The 17,130-nt window shown below is 49.3% G+C and overlaps 1 protein-coding gene across 3 annotated transcripts in view; it reads left to right on the forward strand.

Moving 5' to 3' along the window:
- The window catches only part of CLIP2 (CAP-Gly domain containing linker protein 2), an 81,915-nt gene that overhangs the window by 60,121 nt on the left and 4,664 nt on the right, over positions 1-17,130 (forward strand). For 2 of the 3 annotated variants that reach the window (XM_019754979.2, XM_019754978.2), the window contains exons 9-16: positions 491-595; positions 2,331-3,266; positions 5,474-5,531; positions 7,781-7,864; positions 8,763-8,919; positions 14,659-14,818; positions 15,714-15,899; positions 16,258-16,320. In XM_019754979.2, coding sequence (XP_019610538.2) covers positions 491-595; positions 2,331-3,266; positions 5,474-5,531; positions 7,781-7,864; positions 8,763-8,919; positions 14,659-14,818; positions 15,714-15,899; positions 16,258-16,320 — 1,749 coding nt within the window. The remainder of the gene's footprint in view (positions 1-490; positions 596-2,330; positions 3,267-5,473; positions 5,532-7,780; positions 7,865-8,762; positions 8,920-14,658; positions 14,819-15,713; positions 15,900-16,257; positions 16,321-17,130) is intronic. The other variant, XM_019754980.2, reaches the window with a different exon arrangement.

Raw genomic sequence — 17,130 nt, forward strand, 5'->3', positions numbered from 1 at the left:
CTTCCATTCATTTGGTTCATCCCCCTTCAGCTCAGGCCTGAAGGCCAGGAATTTGGGGTCATTTATTCCTTCGTCCATCCTGTGTGCAGGATCCTGTGCCTGAAATGAAAACCAGCCCTCAGGCTCCCAGTGTGGCATGGGAGCAGGCTGGGGCTTCTCCCCAGGAGCTGCACGGGGAAGGGCCACCTGTGGGTGACAGAAGGGCCCAGGGTGCCCATTGCCACCTCCACCATGGGCCAACTTGGGCAGGGTTGCTGCAGCCCGTCCTGTGCCCTTAAACCCGTGCAGCCCACTGAGGGGCGGGAAGCAGGCCCCCTTGTCGCACGCACCCACACCTCCTCTCTTTCCCCGAGCCACCTCCTCTCCTTGGCCTGCTCTGTCTTGTTCACGGTAGATGACGCCGCCTCTCTCTCTTTCTCTCTTCCTCCGGCTTCCTTTCCCTGTGCCCTCTCCCCTGACCCCACCTCCCCACCCGCCCCGGGTGGACCAGACCCAGACGCAGCTGGAGCACGCGCGCATTGGGGAGCTGGAGCAGAGCCTGCTACTGGAGAAGGCGCAGGCCGAGCGGCTGCTCCAAGAATTAGCCGACAACAGGGTAACGCGCCCGCCCGCCGCCTCCAGCCCGCCCGCCTGGCCCGTTGGCGCCCGTGGGGCTCCTCTGTTTTATTATTTTCTCTGTCCTTGACTGCTGTCCTCATTTTGTTTCACTTTTGCGCCCTTTCTAGGAGGGAAGTAGAGGTTCAGGAACGTGCATACACTGCACTGCCAGCTCCACTGCCACGTGATGCTTATTGGGGACGAGGGGGCATGGCTGTCTATGACTTTGCTCCCCAGCTGGTCCCATTGACTGGCAGTGTCCTGTGAGACCGCCCCCTTTCCTCCCTCCCCATGCAGTGCTGTGACAAGGCTTTGTCACGTTCAGAAGTCCAGAGCCTCTTGAGAATGTTCTCCCGCTTCTGTGGGCAGGCACGGAGATGACCTATCATGCCTCCCTTCTCCCAGCTGGAGAAGGCTGGACGTCGGGGACTGTAGATCCAGGTGTTTCTAACCTGGGGGTCGTAAAGCCAGCCTGAAGGGCGTGAGCTGGGGGAGGGAGGGTGTCCCCGGGACATGGGTTTTTGTGTTAGCCCTGGGGTCTGGCTGTTGTGATATGATAGGTCAGGGATAGGTCCTAAGTGGTTCCTAGGCTAGGGAAAGCTGTTTGGGGGTAAGGTCCCCCTGAGCCCCGGGACCTGCTTCTGAGTCCAGGCTCCAGGCCCAGCTGGCCCCTCCATAGCCACCATGCATATCTAAGGGCTGGCCCCTTGTGCAGACGCATATATCAAACAGCTGGCTGGCCTAGCCCCGTGGACAGCCCAGCAGGACTTCTCCCGGTAGCCGAGCTAAACAGCCAGCGAGCAGTGAGTGGGACGTAAATAGTGTGTGTGGGGGGTGTGAGTGGCAGCCAGCTTCTGCACTTCAGCCTCAGCACACGCGGGGGGGTGTGTGCATGCGTGTGGGCATCTGGAGACCCACGGAGGTTCCTTTGCAGACCCTGACTGTTACCCAGTGACCATGTGTGCTCATGTAGTACACAACACGTGTGGACAGAGGCTACTTGCAGAAACTGACCGTGTCACAGTTGACAGGGTGGAGCCCCCACAACGAGGACAAGGACGAGGCATCTTGATCTAGGGTTCAACTTGATTGAAAAAACAAAAGCAGGTTTATTGAACTAAAGGTCAGCTTCAGAAACAAAATCTTTTAAGCTTGTAAAAGATTTAAAACTTTTATATATATTGTTTCCAAATCTATAACCACCGACGTGATCAAGGTATAGGTTTTTGGAGGGTGGAGTCTCTGATCTCAGAGTTCTCCATCAGAAGGCGGGTCTGGTAGCTTTAATTTTGTTCTGCTTTGAAGCATCCAACCGACCCCTCTTCAGCCATTCCCTCCAGACAGCCCTTCTGAATCAGCCCATTCTGGCTGGGCACCTTTCTAGAGCAGGATAATGCAAAATTGTCTCTGCCCTTTAAAAATGACACGAATTGAAAGGAAGCCATAACCTAAAATATGGTTTTAACCACCAATCTGTCCCAAGCCTAGGGCAGCAGGGACAGCTGAGTCCCCAAATTACTGGGGTACAAGCCAGGGGTGTCTTGCTGGGAGCTGCAGTGGGCAGGGCGGCTGAGAAAAACCGGCATTCAGGTAGGGGTGGACGCCCATGACCTTCCCCCACTGGGGCTGGGGCCCTTGAGTGGTGAGACACTCCCCCCCCACCCCCGTGCCCCTGTTGTGTTCCTCGCTCTCCAGCCGGCCCGCTGACCGCTCCCTCCCTCTCTCCCCGGTAGCTGACCACGGTGGCTGAGAAGTCGCGGGTGCTACAGCTGGAGGAGGAGCTGACCCTGCGACGTGGGGAGATCGAGGAGCTGCAGCAGTGCCTGCTGCACTCGGGCCCGCCGCCCGCTCACAACCCCGAGGCCGCCGAGACCCTGCGGCTGCGGGAGCGGCTGCTGTCGGCCAGCAAGGAGCACCAGCGGGAGAGTGGCGTGCTGCGGGACAAGTACGAGAAGGCCCTGAGGGCCTACCAGGCGGAGGTGGAGAAGCTCCGGGCCGCCAACGAAAAGTACGCGCAGGAGGTGGTGGACCTCAAGGCCAAGGTACAGCAGGCCACCAGCGAGAACATGGGGCTCATGGACAACTGGAAGTCCAAGCTGGACTCCCTGGCCTCAGACCACCAGAAGTCCCTGGAGGACCTCAAGGCCACCCTGAACTCGGGCCCCGGCGCCCAGCAGAAGGAGATCGGGGAGCTGAAGGCTGTGATGGAGGGCATCAAGATGGAGCACCAGCTGGAGCTGGGCAACCTGCGGGCCAAGCACGACATCGAGACCGCCATGCACGTGAAGGAGAAGGAGGGCCTGCGGCAGAAGCTGCAGGAGGCCCAGGAGGAGCTGGCCGGGCTGCAGCAGCACTGGCGGGCCCAGCTGGAGGTGCAGGCCAGCCAGCTCCGGCTCGAGCTGCAGGAGGCCCAGGACCAGCGCCGTGACTCTGAGCTGCGGGTCCACGAGCTGGAGAAGCTGGACGCCGAGTACCGGGGCCAGGCGCAAGCCATCGAGTTCCTCAAGGAGCAGATCTCCCTGGCCGAGAAGAAGATGCTGGACTACGAGCTGCTGCAGCGGTCGGAGGCCCAGAGCAAGCAGGAGGCCGAGAGGCTGCGGGAGAAGCTGCTGGTCGCCGAAAACAGACTCCAAGCTGTCGAGTCCCTGTGCTCGTCCCAGCACACCAACGTAGGCGGCCACCCTTCCTGCCGGGCGGTGTGGGGGGCCCGTGGGCTCCAGGACCTGGCTGGGGAGGGCCTAGCTGCTTCCTGACCTCTTTTTTCCATCCCAGGGAAGCATCCTCCGTGCCCCCAGGTACATGCCCTTGCAGGACTGGGGGGCTCCGGCTCAGAGGAGGAGCCCCTCGTCTCTAAGGGCAGCTGGCCTGGGTGACCATGAGGACCCGAGGTGGTCTGAGCTGACCCGGCTGGGTCCCCCGACCAGGCCTGGGAGAAACATACCTCAGAGCCCGGAATCGGCTTCCTCCTAGGCCCCAAGGCCTGGTGCACCCAGACTGTGCAGGCTCCCTGAGGCTGGCAGGGACGTGAGGTCAAGCCTGCCCACCCCCGGGTCTCCCATCTCCAACTTGATCATTGACCTAGGAGATCTCAGGGTGGCCTCCTTCCTGCCAGTCCTAATGAGACTGAGCAATAGTTTAGGAGGTCCCCAGAGTGGGGTCTGGAAGGCTGGAAGTGGGTGGCTTTGGAGAGGCTGCTGCCACTAATAGCAGTGTTTTTCCAAATCTAGAGATCCCGCTAAGGACACTGGTAGCATGGGCTGTGTCCACTCCAGTGGGCTCAGGAAGGGCCTTTGAGTGGCTCCAGGCACCACACTTGTTGCCAGGCTCTGTGTTGACCCACCTCCCCTTCACTCCCTCTAGGACAGTACTGGCTCCATTACATAGTAGGTGAGCCGACCAAGAGCCCGAGACAGAGTAACTTCCCAGGGTTTCTGCCCACCAGTGGCAGAGGTCGTGCCCAATCCTGCTGCCAAAGGGCTGACAGAGGGTACCTAGGTTGACAAAAGTCAAATCTTACATGAAGAGACAGCTAGCAGCACGATCATTGCCTTTTCACAGACACCACGGGTTCTTGAGCTTCCAGGTCCCCTTGTAGTTTTAAACTAGTATTTAGCGTTCAAGTAGTAAGTCTTCAGGAGTTCTGAGTACAGGGTGCCTTTTGGTAAAGGCCTGTGTCATGCCTTGAGGTCCCACTGCAGCAGCCTTCCCGCCTCCTTCTCCCAAAAAGTGACCGTTTTTAGCAAGTGCTCTCCCAGGATCCTGGGCAGAGCGAAAAGGAGGCGTTCTCGGTAGCTTGTGTGCACATGGCCTGACTGGTTCCTCGGGGCAGTGGGGCCAGGCCTGGGACCCCAGGATCTGGATTCCCTTAGTGGGGGAGGTTTGAGGCTGTTGTAGTTCCACAGAGCGTGGGGGGGACAGAGGCCTGAGGGTGACCCCTGCACCTCCGTCACAGACCTCGGGCTGAGGAGTGGGTGGTGACCTCAGGAAGACTTCTTGATTTCCACACACAGGGCCTCCATCTGGACCCACATGCCTTCCAGATTCAGAGGTTTAAGTCCAGGGACGACTAGATTTTTGATCTTATATAATAAGATAGGAGTTTTTAAAAAATGTTTTAGTGTGTACCCCATTTTCCCTGCCATGTATGTAAGTAAATATCTAGAGGGCTTAATCACAGCCAGCTGAGACTAAAACGGGACTTGGGGTGTATGGGAAGAAGTATGAGGGGCTGGTTGACGGAGGTGGCTGCCTGCTCACCTCTGTGTTGCCCTAAGCCACTGTGTTAGCTGGCAAACTGCAAGCTCAGAAGGCAGCCAGCATGGGCAGGATGCCAGAAACTTCTGCAGCAAGAAGAAGTGAGAAGCCAGTTGATGTTTGCCATACAGATGTTTTTTCTTAATCAATTTTTCGGCCTCTGGGTTTATTATTTAAAAGACGCATTGGAGAGAAAGGAAGTAGTCCAGTCCCTTCGGGAGGCGGCCTTGGGCATGCTTTGCACACGCTGTTCCATGGCAGTCTGTACTTGTTTCATGGATGGGAAACCGAGGCTGGAATGTTGATGAAAGCAGATTCTCGGGATCCACCTTTGTAGGCATCCCAGGGGAGACAGCTGTTTAATACAACAGACATTTGTATTAAGACATTTTCAGCAGAGTAAGGGGGAGGTGGTGTTCACGTGGGAGCTGCACAAGCAGCCTTGAGGGCCCTGGGAAGGCGGCGTCCTCTGTGGTTGGGGGCCAGACTAAGGACACCTGAGCTCTCTCCCAGACAAGTCCCTGAAAGTCACCGTGTGTGGGGTGGAGTGTGCTTGCCGGGCTGGCTGGGCTGGGGGCGGGGAGGGGAGGCGAGCGTCCTCCTTACAGGCCTCTTCTTTCAGATGATTGAGTCAAACGACATTTCAGGGGAGAAGATCAGGATGAAGGAGACAGTGGAGGGTGAGTGGCCGCTGGGCAGGGGGGACACAGGGCTTTGGGAAGAGGCTGGTTGGTTCTGCCTTCGAGCTGAGTCCCACTTAGTTTTGCATCATCTGCCGTTTGGTGAGAGGGGCCTACGGCGTGCACAGCAACTCGCTCTCCATTGAGTGTCAGGCATTGTGTGAATATCTTGTTATTTGTTTGGTTTTACTTTATTTTTAAAATAGGTGTAAAGTACAAATGGTTCAAGGGGCATAAGGTAAAGGGTCCCTTATTCCCTGTTTCCCTTTCCAAAGGCCAGCTTCTGTCCCCACGTAAAGATAGTCATACAGGTAACAGATGGCGCCATACCTCCTTCTCTGGCCCCTTACTTTTTTCCACTTAATAATGTATCTTGGAGCCTCTTCCTTATCATTACACTGTTTCCCATGGTGCAGAATATTCTATTGTGTGGAGCCACCATCGTGTATTTGGCCAATTTCCTATTGATGGGTTGTAGGTTGTTTTCAGTCTTTGCTTATTACAAACCCTATTATTTTCTTCTCTGTTGGGCTCAACCAATTTTAACTCCCACCCGCTGTGGTTGAAAGTGTGTTTCCCCACAAGCCTTTGATGAAATAATGTTTCATCAGACTTTGTGATTGATCCTCGCCAGTCTGAATGGTAAAAGATAAAAGATGTTCCCTGATGTAATTCCAACTCACCATCATCTCACTGAATGAAGCTGCATTTCCATTTCTACTTGCATCCTTTGCCCATTTCCCCCCCTATTTGGTTATTGATCTTTGTGTTCATTTTTAGAAACTCTTTATATATGACATTGCAAACATTTCCCCCCGTTTGTGGTTTGTCTTTTGACTTTTATGGTGGTGTTTGCTGTGCAGATTTTTTTAAATCAATTTTGTTTGGGGTCGGGGCTTTTGGGTTTATTATTTTTAAAATGTATCCCATGGTTTCTCCTAGTACATTTTAGTTCCATATTCTATGCTTAAATTTCTGATCCATCTAAACTTCATCCTTCTATAAGGTGTGAGGTAAGGATCGATTTTTATTTTTTTCCTAAAAGAGTACCCACTTGTCCCAACACCATGTTTGAAAAACTCGTCTTCCTCTCTCTACTGATTTGAATTGCCAACCTGATCATCTTTAAATTCCCTTATGTAACTGACTCTATTTCTAGACTTTCTATTCCTTTCCAGTGACCTTTCTGTGTTCATTAATGTTTTATTTATTCAAGCTTTGTTTGTTCTTTAATTACTGGCAAGCCTGAGTCTTTTACTCTGCTTTTTCAAATTTCTCTTGGCCATTCTTTTTTTTCTCTTGAGGCAAAATTAACATAATATTAACCAGTTTAAGGCAAATATTCGGTGGCATTTAGTACATTCACAGTGTTTCTGCAACCACCACCTCTGTCTGGGTCCAAAATGTTTTCATCACTTTAAAAGGAAACTTCACACTCGTTACCAGCCACTCTCCACTCTCCCCTCCCTGCAGACACTGACAACCACTAATCTGCTGTCTGTTTCTATGGATTTGCCTGTTCAGAATATTTCATATAAATAGAGTCATATGATTTGTGGCCTTTTATGTCTGGCTTATTTCACGTAACAATATACTCAAGGGTCATCCGTGTTGTAGCAGGAGTCAGTACGTCATTCCTCTTTATGGCTGAGTGACATGTCACCATATGCATAGACCACATTTTGTTTATCCGCCCACCTGTTGATGGACATTTGGACTGTTTCTACCTTTTGGCCATTGTGAATAATGCTGCTATAAACATGCTTGTATAGGTACTTGTTGAGTACCTTTTTTGGGGGGTATGCACCTAGAGTGAAATTGCTGGGTCATATGGTAATTCTGTGTGAAACTTTTAAGAAGTTATTGCCAAACTCTCTTGGCTATTCATGCTTACTTTTCCGAGATTTTCGAATCAGCATATCTAGTTCTACAAACATTAAAATCTTGTTGTTATTTTTATTGGTGTTATATTAAATTTATAAATTCATTTATGGAACGTTAGTATGTTCCCAGCACTTTCCGTGCATTATCTTTTCTATGACTGTCTGAGGCCACCCAGTTCTCAGTGCACATGACCAGTGATATGGGCACCGTTATTATGATCTCCATTTTTCACTCGAGGAAACGGAGTTAAGTTGCCTGAGACCACAGGGAATCAGAGCCTCTGATTCAGAGTGGGGCGGTGATCACTGGACCACAAGTGTTGAACCTGGAGGATTGATGGCCCCCATCTCTCCCTCCTCCCCTAGGCCTGCAAGACAAGCTGAACAAAAGGGACAAAGAGGTGACAGCCTTGACGTCGCAGACTGAGATGCTCAGGGCCCAAGTAAGTGGTAAGTTTCCCTCACGCAGGGCAGATGTGGGGATGTCACAGGCCAGTGGCGCATGGAGTGTGTTGGCACTCAGCCTGGAGAAGAAGGTGGCCTGGGCCAGGTCTCTTACACTGGACTGCCACTGGGCAGCAGCGAGTGGGAGAATAGTAGCCCACCCGTGGTCTGTAATACAATTGGGAGCCCCAGCCAGCTTCTCTTGCCAGAGGCTGTTCCATGCTCTGAAATTCCATCAGAACTTTTTGGTTTCTCATCGGCCACTTTGATATAGCATATCTGCCCCCAAGCCCTAAAGGAAATATGAGGATTTTAGAATCGGGGCCTGGGGGCGGGGGGAGGATGCCAGCCACAGCATAGGGCAAGGCACAGGGGAAGTGAGGACAGAGGGGGACCTGGGGAGAGGCAGGGGGTCTGGAATTTGTCATTTGGTGACAAACTGGCCCTACTTCCTGTCCGCCAGAGTGCCAGTGGTGGTGTGTATGAGACGGCCCCCATCCTGGGGACTGGTTCCCACCCCTCCTTCTCTCCAGTATCCATTACGTTCACGTGGCGTAGTTGGTCCAGACAAAGGTCAGTTGACCTCACATTCCTCCATGGCTTAGGTGGAGCTTGAGCTTTCCCTTGTCCAGGCAGCATTGTAACGCCAGGCCCTGTCTTGGGTGGACTGCTTCCCGCCACCACAGGGCCTGGGCTGCTGTGTTGGGTGCCCTGGTCTGCTTTTTGTGGCTGTTCTCTCAGCCCAAAGCTGCCTGGCTCTGCAAGATGAGAAAGACAGTAGATGTGTCACTGTGACCGCCCCCGGGAAAACCAGCTTCCTGCCCGGGCCTTGGCCCTCAGGTGGGACACGTTCCCACTCTCTAGATCCTGACCCTCTCTATCTTTCCTGCCGGCTGACCCTCAGCACTGGAGAGCAAGTGCAAGTCGGGAGAGAAGAAGGTGGAGGCCCTCCAGAAGGAGAAGCGGCACCTGGAGTCGGAGCTGGAGGCCGTGTCCCGGAAGACCCACGACGCCTCAGGCCAGCTGGTGGTCATCAGCCAGGAGCTGCTCAGGAAGGAGCGGTGAGTCAGCCGTGGGCTGTGTGGTCAGACCTGCCCTGCCCTGCCACCCAGCTTTCCTCCCTCTGGCCCTGACCCTCACTCCACCTAACATTAGCCAGTCTTCTCCAGAGGTGGGCACGGATGTACTGCATGGGTGGCTGGCATCACCAATGATCACCATCCTCTCCTCTGATATGCTCAGATGAAGCCTCAGAATCCTTCTTAACACAGTTCTCCAAACAGAGCTTATAAGAAAGATTAGTGGTTCCCAAACTTCTTGTTCTCAGGGACCCCTTTAAAACTCTTAAAAATTATTGAGGATTGGGGCTGGCCTGGTGGCTCAGGCAGTTAGAGCTCCATGCTCCTAACTCCGAAGGCTGCCAGTTCGATTTCCACATGGGCCAGTGGGCTCTCAGCCACAAGGTTGCCGGTTCAATTCCTCGACTCCCACAAGAGATGGTGGGCAGTGCCCCCTGCAACTAAGATTGAACACAGCACCTTGAGCTGAGCTGCCTTCGGATGGCTCAGTTGGTTGGAGCGCGGGCTCTCAACCACAAGGTTGCCAGTTCGATTCCTTGACTCCTGCAAGGGATGGTAGGCAGCGCCCCCTGCAACTAAAGGTGCCCTTGAGCTAAGCTGCCACTGAGCTCCCGGATGGCTCATTTGGTTGGAATGCGTGCTGTCAACCACAAGGTTGCCGGTTCGACTCCCGCAAGGGATGGTGGGCTGTGCCCCCTGCAACTAGCAAAACGGCAACTGGACCTGGAGCTGAGCTGTGCCTTCCACAACTAAGACTGAAAGGACAACAACTTGACTTGGAAAAAAAGGCCTGGAAGTAACACTGTTCCCCAATAAAGTCCTGTTCCCCTTCCCCAATAAAAAAAAATCTTTAAAAAAAAAAAGAGAAAAAAAAAGTTATTGAGTATTCCTAAAGAGCTTTTGTTGATTTATTCTGTATTTACCATATTAGAAATAAAAACTGGGGAATTAAAAAATATTTACTAATCCATTTAAAAATAATAAACCAATTGCATGTAACATAAATAACAGGCTGTTGATGAAAAGTGTTTTCCAAAACAAAAAATATCTAGTGAGAAGAGTAGCACTGTTTAACATTTTGCAAATGTCTTCATTGTTGGGCTTAGTAGAAGACAGCTGGATTCTCATATCTTCTTGTGCATTCAGTCTTTGCAATTTGTTGTTTTGGTTGAAGTATATTACGAAAATCTGGCTTTACAGAGATATATAGTTGGAGAAGAGCATATTTTAATATATTTTTCAGATAATTAATATGCCACGTGGCCCCAAGAAAAATATCCATTGTATGCTCGTGAGAAATGACAGTGAAAATATTTTTATCATCACTGTGAAAATAGTTTTGACCCTTGGGCCCCCTCAAAGGGTCTTGGGGACCCCTGAAGTTCCCCTGTACCATGCTTTGAGAACCGCTGAGTTCCAGTCAATAGACATGATTTGTGGGAGCTGTATGTTGCTTTAAAAAAAAGATTACCATCAAAAATCAGAAGATTTCACATAAAATAGAGATTTCTCTTAAAAAATTGGAAGTTCTGCCAACACTAGACTGACATCCAGCGTGGCAACGACCAGCCATTGCTGGGGAGCACCTGCGCCTTTCAACGAGTGGGGCCCTCTTGGTCTCCCACGTCCCCCACCCCCTTCTTTATTTTACGTACACCCACTTCATGGACATGGTTCACAGCCCCTGAGTTAAAGGAGTCTTGTTGGAGTACAAGCATCGTGTTATAAAGGAAATGCTGTCTCCCTTCCTCCCCTCCTGTACATCTGATATACAAATTGGGAGTTTCTATGCTAGATTTGTGTCAACCTAGCAGCTTTCTAGAAAATATGGCCCTGCCCAGGAGGGAGATAAACGGGTTCACCCGGGGAACATTCCTTCCCAGCATGAACTAATGACCAGCCAGGCCCTCCATCGTCTCCACTGCTCTCCTGCTCCCCTGCTCCCCATGCCCTCGCCCGTCCAAATCGGGTGTTTTGTTCTCGGTGTTTAGCCCAGTTTCGCCTCCTCTGAGGAGTCTGTTGTCCTGCTGTCAACCGACTCATTCCTCCCTTCATCTCTCGTCACTTATGCAATTCTTACCTTCTTCTTTCTGGACATTTCACGAAGTCCAGTCCATTCTTCAAGGCTTAGCTTATGGCCCATCTCTTCCCTGAAGACTTTCTTGATTGAAAGAGACCACTTTGGGTTCCTCAATGCTCCTATGGTGCTGAGGATGGGAGTGGGAGATCAGCTAGGAATGTGTTGGCAGATTGAGCGAGTAGAGATTTGTTTTTCTCACATAACAGGAAATCTGGGAGTAGTTATGGCTGACATTTGGTGCAGTGTCTCAAAGTAGCAGTGCTAACACCTTTGTGGTTCTCTTGGACTCTGCCTCATGGTTGTAAGGTGGCTGCTGAAGCTCCAGTCATCACATACATAGCAGGAAGGACGAGAAAAGGGAAAGGGGCAGGGCCAGCAGACTTCCATTTTGTTCTCAACTACCCATTGCCACCAAGTAAGGGAGTTTTCCCCTCCCCTATAGTAGGTGCAGGCAAGGAAAAGGCTTAAAAGGAGTGTGCTCTAATCTCTTATACTGTGCCTGTGGCAGACATTGCTAAGTGACCACCACACTCTTTTCTGCAGAGCCTAAATGAGTGGCCTCAGAATCATTCTCATCCCAGTCCTCCAGGCAGCTACTGCTGGTTGATTAAATAGTAGACATGGGAAACAAGACTCATTTGGTATCAGCTATTTAAAATGCCTGGCTATATAAGCTCTCTTGGATGAATATTTTTTTCGCTTTGCTTAATTTTTTAGTTAAACAAATACTCTCTTAAAAAAAAACAAAAAACACTTTAGAAACATTCTAGGAAAGGCCAGGTCCTCTTGACTGTCCTGTCTCTAAATCCTGGCCCCTCTTGGGTTGTGATCAAATGGTTTCATGCCTCATGTTTCCACTCTGGCCCCTCCTGGTGCAGATGATATATATATTTTAAAAAATATTTTATTAGTTTCAGGTGCACAAGACAAAGCAATACTTAGACGTTTATCATTTATATCCCGCACATTGTGTGATCCCCCCCATCCACTATCGCTCTGACATCGCACAGAGCCATTACATTTCCACTGTCTCTATTCCTAATGCTATACTTCGCTTCCTGTAACCATATACATACAAATATATACACATACATATATATATATATATATATTCATGTAAAATTATAGTTGGCATTCAGTATTGTTCAGCTTCAGGTGTACAGTGCAGAGATCAGGCATCTACATCACCCCTGAGGTGGTCTCCCTAATGGGACACATGTCCATCGGATACCCTACAAAATCTTTACATTATTGATTACGTTCCCCAAATAAATTTTCAAAATCCCGTGGCCATCTTGTGGTTACCGACTATTTTCTAAACCTCTCACCTTCCCCTTATCCCCACCCCCCCGCCCCTCTAGCAACCCTCAGTTTTTCCTACATGTTTCCAAAACTGTCTCTTATTAGTTCATTCACTTATTCTTTTCTTTAGATTCCGCATATAAGTGAGATCATATGGTATTTCTCTTTCTCTGTCTGACTTATTTCACTTAACATAATGTTCTCTAGGTCCATCCATGTTGTTGCAAATGGTAAGATTTCTTTCTTTATGGCTGCGTAATACTCCATTGTATAAATGTACCACAGTTTCTTAATCCAGTCATCTACCGATGGGCATTTCGGTTGTTTCCAGGTCTTGGCTATTGTGTATAGTGCTGCAATAAACATAGGAGTGCATAAAAATTTTTGAATTGGAGTTTTGGATTTCTCCGGATAGATACCTAGGAGTGGGATTGCTGGATCATAACGTAGTTCCATTTTCATATTTTTGAGAACTTCCATACTGTTTTCCATAGTGGCTGCACCAATCTGCAATCCCACCAACAGTGCACCAGCATTCCCTTTTCTCCACATCCACGCCAGCACTTGTTGTTTGTTGATTTATTGATGATAGCCATTTTGACTGGGGTGAGGTGGTATCTCATGTGGTTTTTATTTGCATTTCTCTGATGGTTAGTGAGGTTGAGCATTTCTTCATATGTCTGTTTGCCATCTGTATGTCCTTTTTAGAAAAATGTCTCTTCATGTCCTCTGCCCATTTTTTAATTGGGTTGTTTGTTTTTTTTGGAGTTGAGTTGAGTGAGTTTTTTAAAAACTTGTGATATTAACCCTTATCAGATATATCATTGGCAAATATCTTTTCCCATTCAGTAGGATCCCTTTTTGTTTTATTGATGATTTCCTTTGCTGTGAAAAAGCTTTTTAGTTTGATGTAATCCCACATGTTTATTTTTTCTCTTACTTCCCTCGTGCGAGGGGATATATCAGTAAAAATCTTACTCCGGGTAATGTCTGTGAAGTTTCTTCCTATATTTTCTTCTAGGAATTTTATGGTTTCAGATCTTACATTTAAGTCTTTAAGCCATTTTGAATTTATTTTTGTATATGGTGTAAGGAGGTGGTCCAGCTTCATTTTTTTGCATGTGTCTGTCCAGGTTTCCCAGCACCATTTATTGAATAGACTGTCTTTACCCCACCGTACATTCTTGCTTCCATTGTCGTAGATTAAATGGCCATATAGGCATGGATTTATTTCTGGACTCTCTATTCTGTTCCATTGATCTATGTGTCTGTTTTTATGCCAGTACCATGCTGTTTTGATTACTGTAGCCTTGTAGTATAATTTGATGTCAGGTATTGTTATACCTCCCACTTTGTTCTTATTTCTCAAGATTGCTGAGGCTATCCAGGGTCTTTTATGGTCCCATATAAATTTTAGTATTATATGTTCTATTTCTGTGAAACACGTCGTTTGTAGTTTGATAGGAATTGCGTTGAATATGTATATTGCCTTAGGCAGTATGGACATTTTAACTATATTAATTCTTCCTATCCATGAACATGGTATGTGTTTCCATCTATTTGTATATTCTTTCATTTCTCTCTTCAGTGTCTTATAATTTTCTGAGTACAGATCTTTCACTTCTTTGGTTAAATTTATTCCCAGGTATTTTATAGTCTTTGGAGCAATTGTAAATGGGATTGCTTTTTAATTTCTCCTTCTGATGTTTTATTATTGACATATACAAATGCAACTGATTTCTGAATATTAATTTTGTATCCTGCTACTTTACTAAATTCATCTATCAGCTCTAATAGTTTCTTGGTGGAGTCTTTAGGGTTCTCTAAATATAGTATCATATCATCTGCATATAATGACAATTTTACTTCCTCCTTACCGATTTGGATGCCTTTTATTTCTTTTTCTTGTCTGATTGCTGTGGCTAGAACTTCCAGCACTATGTTGAATAGAAGTGGAGAAAGTGGGCAACCTTGCCTTGTTCCTGATCTTAAGGGGAATGGTTTTAGCTTTTCCCCATTGAGTATGATGTTAGCTGTGGGTTTATCATATATGGCCTTTATTATGTTGAGATATGATCCCTCTATTCCCACTTTCTTAAGGGTTTTTATCATAAATGGCTGCTGGATTTTATCAAATGCCTTTTCTGCGTCTATTGATATGATCATGTGATTTTTATTTTTCATTTTATTAATGTGGTGTTGCAGATGATATTTTAATAGCCAGTGTCCCCCTCAAACGGCCAGTCTCTAGGCACTTGGGATGTGGCTGGAATGTGGGAGCAGAGGGACCAAGGCTGACTGTAGCTGTTCTGTAATCCCCACCCCCCTACCCTCTCCAGGAGCCTGAACGAATTGAGGGTATTGTTGCTGGAGGCCAATCGCCACTCCCCAGGGCCTGAACGGGACCTGAGCCGCGAGGTCCACAAGGCTGAGTGGCGGATCAAGGAGCAGAAACTCAAGGATGACATCCGGGGCCTGCGTGAAAAGCTGACTGGACTGGTATGTGGGGAAGGATGGTCTGGGGGCAGGGGAATACCAAGGTGGGGCTGCGGCTGCCATGCTATCAGGTCATAGAGTGGTGACCTCCTAGAGCTACCCCAGGAACAGCCAGGCCACAGAGAAAGTTCAGAATCCCCCAGAACCACAGGGTCAGTGACATAGCTGGTGGAGGGGCCATGGATGGCTGCTGTTGCAGACGTATGGCTGGCTGTGTGACAGTCTGGATAATGCATTGCAAAGGGAGACTTCCTAAGAATCTGACTAATTCAGAGGTAGGATGGGCTACTGCTGGGTGGTGAGCTCCCCATTCAGGGAAGTAATCAACCAGAAAGCACTCCTCGTTTAGGGTCCTGCATTGGGGACTGACACACGACTGTCAGGAAGGAGGGGGCATGTTTGTGTGGCAATGAGGCAGGTGTGTCTCGGCCCCATGGTGGATGGGGCAGCTGTGTCCTGCTGCGTGGAAGAGGAGGGGTAAAGGGGCCACTATGGCAAGGGGTGAGATGGCTGGAGGTTAAGAAGTTATGAGGCTGACGGTCTGGGGGTGAAGATGAGGGACCCACATAAGACAGTATGGAGGGAATAGGGGGGAATTAAGAAGGAAAGAAGGGAGGAACCTGGATTTGGGGACTTGGAGGATGTGAAGTACCTGACAGAGCCTGGGAATTCAGGGCCAGGACAGGGAAAATGCTTCTGTGGGGACCCTCAGGTGAAGGAGGGAGGCCTGGGGGGCGTCCCGGTGATGTTCAGGCCTGGCTCAGAGATGAGGTGGGGCCAGAAGTTTCCCATCTAGTGGAGAGGCCGCCCTCCTGCGACACACACGTGCACACACAGACGCACACACACCCCGACACTCACTCCCTCCCTCCTTCACTTGCGCTCTGGCTGCTTCCAGGACAAGGAGAAGGCCCTGTCGGAGCAGCGGCGCTACTCCCTCATTGACCCGTCCTCAGCACCTGAGCTCCTGCGGCTGCAGCACCAGCTGATGAGCACAGAGGATGCCCTGCGGGACGCGCTGGACCAGGCCCAGCAGGTGGAGAAGCTCATGGAGGCCATGAGGGGCTGTCCCGACAAGTCCCTGGTGAGCCATGGGCCAGGGTGGGCTGACCAGGAGGCAAGCCAGGGGCTATGTCCTGGGAACCCTAGTCTGAAAAGGGAGGCAACCCTGTCTGTTCTGGGAACCCTGTTCTGAGAGGAGAGACACAGGCACGCCCTCTGGGAGTCCCTTAGCATGAGGGTATCTCAGCCTAAGAGGGGAGACGCAGCTGTGCCCTGAGAGCCTTGGTTTCCCAGCGTCCTGGGACCTGCATTCTGAAGGGCTCTGGTCAGTTTGGAGTCTGAGATGATCCGGTCAGGAAGACCTCTCCACCTAGTGGACGGACCAGGAACTGCTGCCTGGTGAACCTCACTCAGCCTCTGCCCGTGCTTGACTCTTACAGGCTATCGGCAACTCCGGTTCTGCAAATGGTATCCACCAGCAAGACAAGGCCCACAAACAAGAGGTAAGGGGCACCCTGGCCCCTGGGAGACACACTGGCACTCCCATGGCCCTCCTGTACAGGCAGAAAAAAGCCTGAAAAGTCACCAAAAATACAAAGATGCTTCAATCTTGATTCAATATCCATCCTGCTTTTTTAGCCTTGTTTCCCTTTTAAACAAAAAAGAAAAGAAAATAAACTTTTATTATAAAGTATTAATGCCTCTTGGGAAACTTTTGGGAGAAAAAAACCCAAAAATATATAAAGAAGAAAATACCAGTAGTCCTGTGACCCAGAGATGACTTCATGTTTTTAAGTGATATCTTTCCTGAACTTTCCTAAGCATGTGTGTATGTGCATATATGTGTACATCTACAGTCAGTTCTCATTATTCACAGATTCCATATTTTCAGACTTGCCTACTCACTAAAATTTATTTGTAACCCCAAAATCAATATGTGCAGCAATATTGTGGTCATTCTTGGACATGTGCAGAGCAGAGCAAAACTTGAGTCACCAGACCTGCATATTCCCGCTGAGGGGTGACAAGACCGTTCTCTGCCTTCTTGCTTCAGCTCATACTTCAAATGTGTCCGTTTTGCAGTCTATTCAGTGCCACATTGTTCACATTTTTGTGTGTTTTTTTCTTGGTAATGTCTGCTGTTTAAAATGACTCCACAGTGCAGTGCTGAAGTGCTGTCTGGTAAGAAGACAGCTGTGTGCCTTATGAAGAAAATCCATGTGTGAAATAAGCCTCTTTCAGGCATGAGTTAAACAGTAAGCTCTCACTTAATGTCATTAATAGGTTCTTGGAAACTGACTTTAAACCCAGTG

This window comes from Rhinolophus sinicus, linkage group LG03, assembly GCF_036562045.2.
Source record: "Rhinolophus sinicus isolate RSC01 linkage group LG03, ASM3656204v1, whole genome shotgun sequence".
NCBI classification, from domain to species: Eukaryota; Metazoa; Chordata; class Mammalia; order Chiroptera; family Rhinolophidae; genus Rhinolophus; species Rhinolophus sinicus.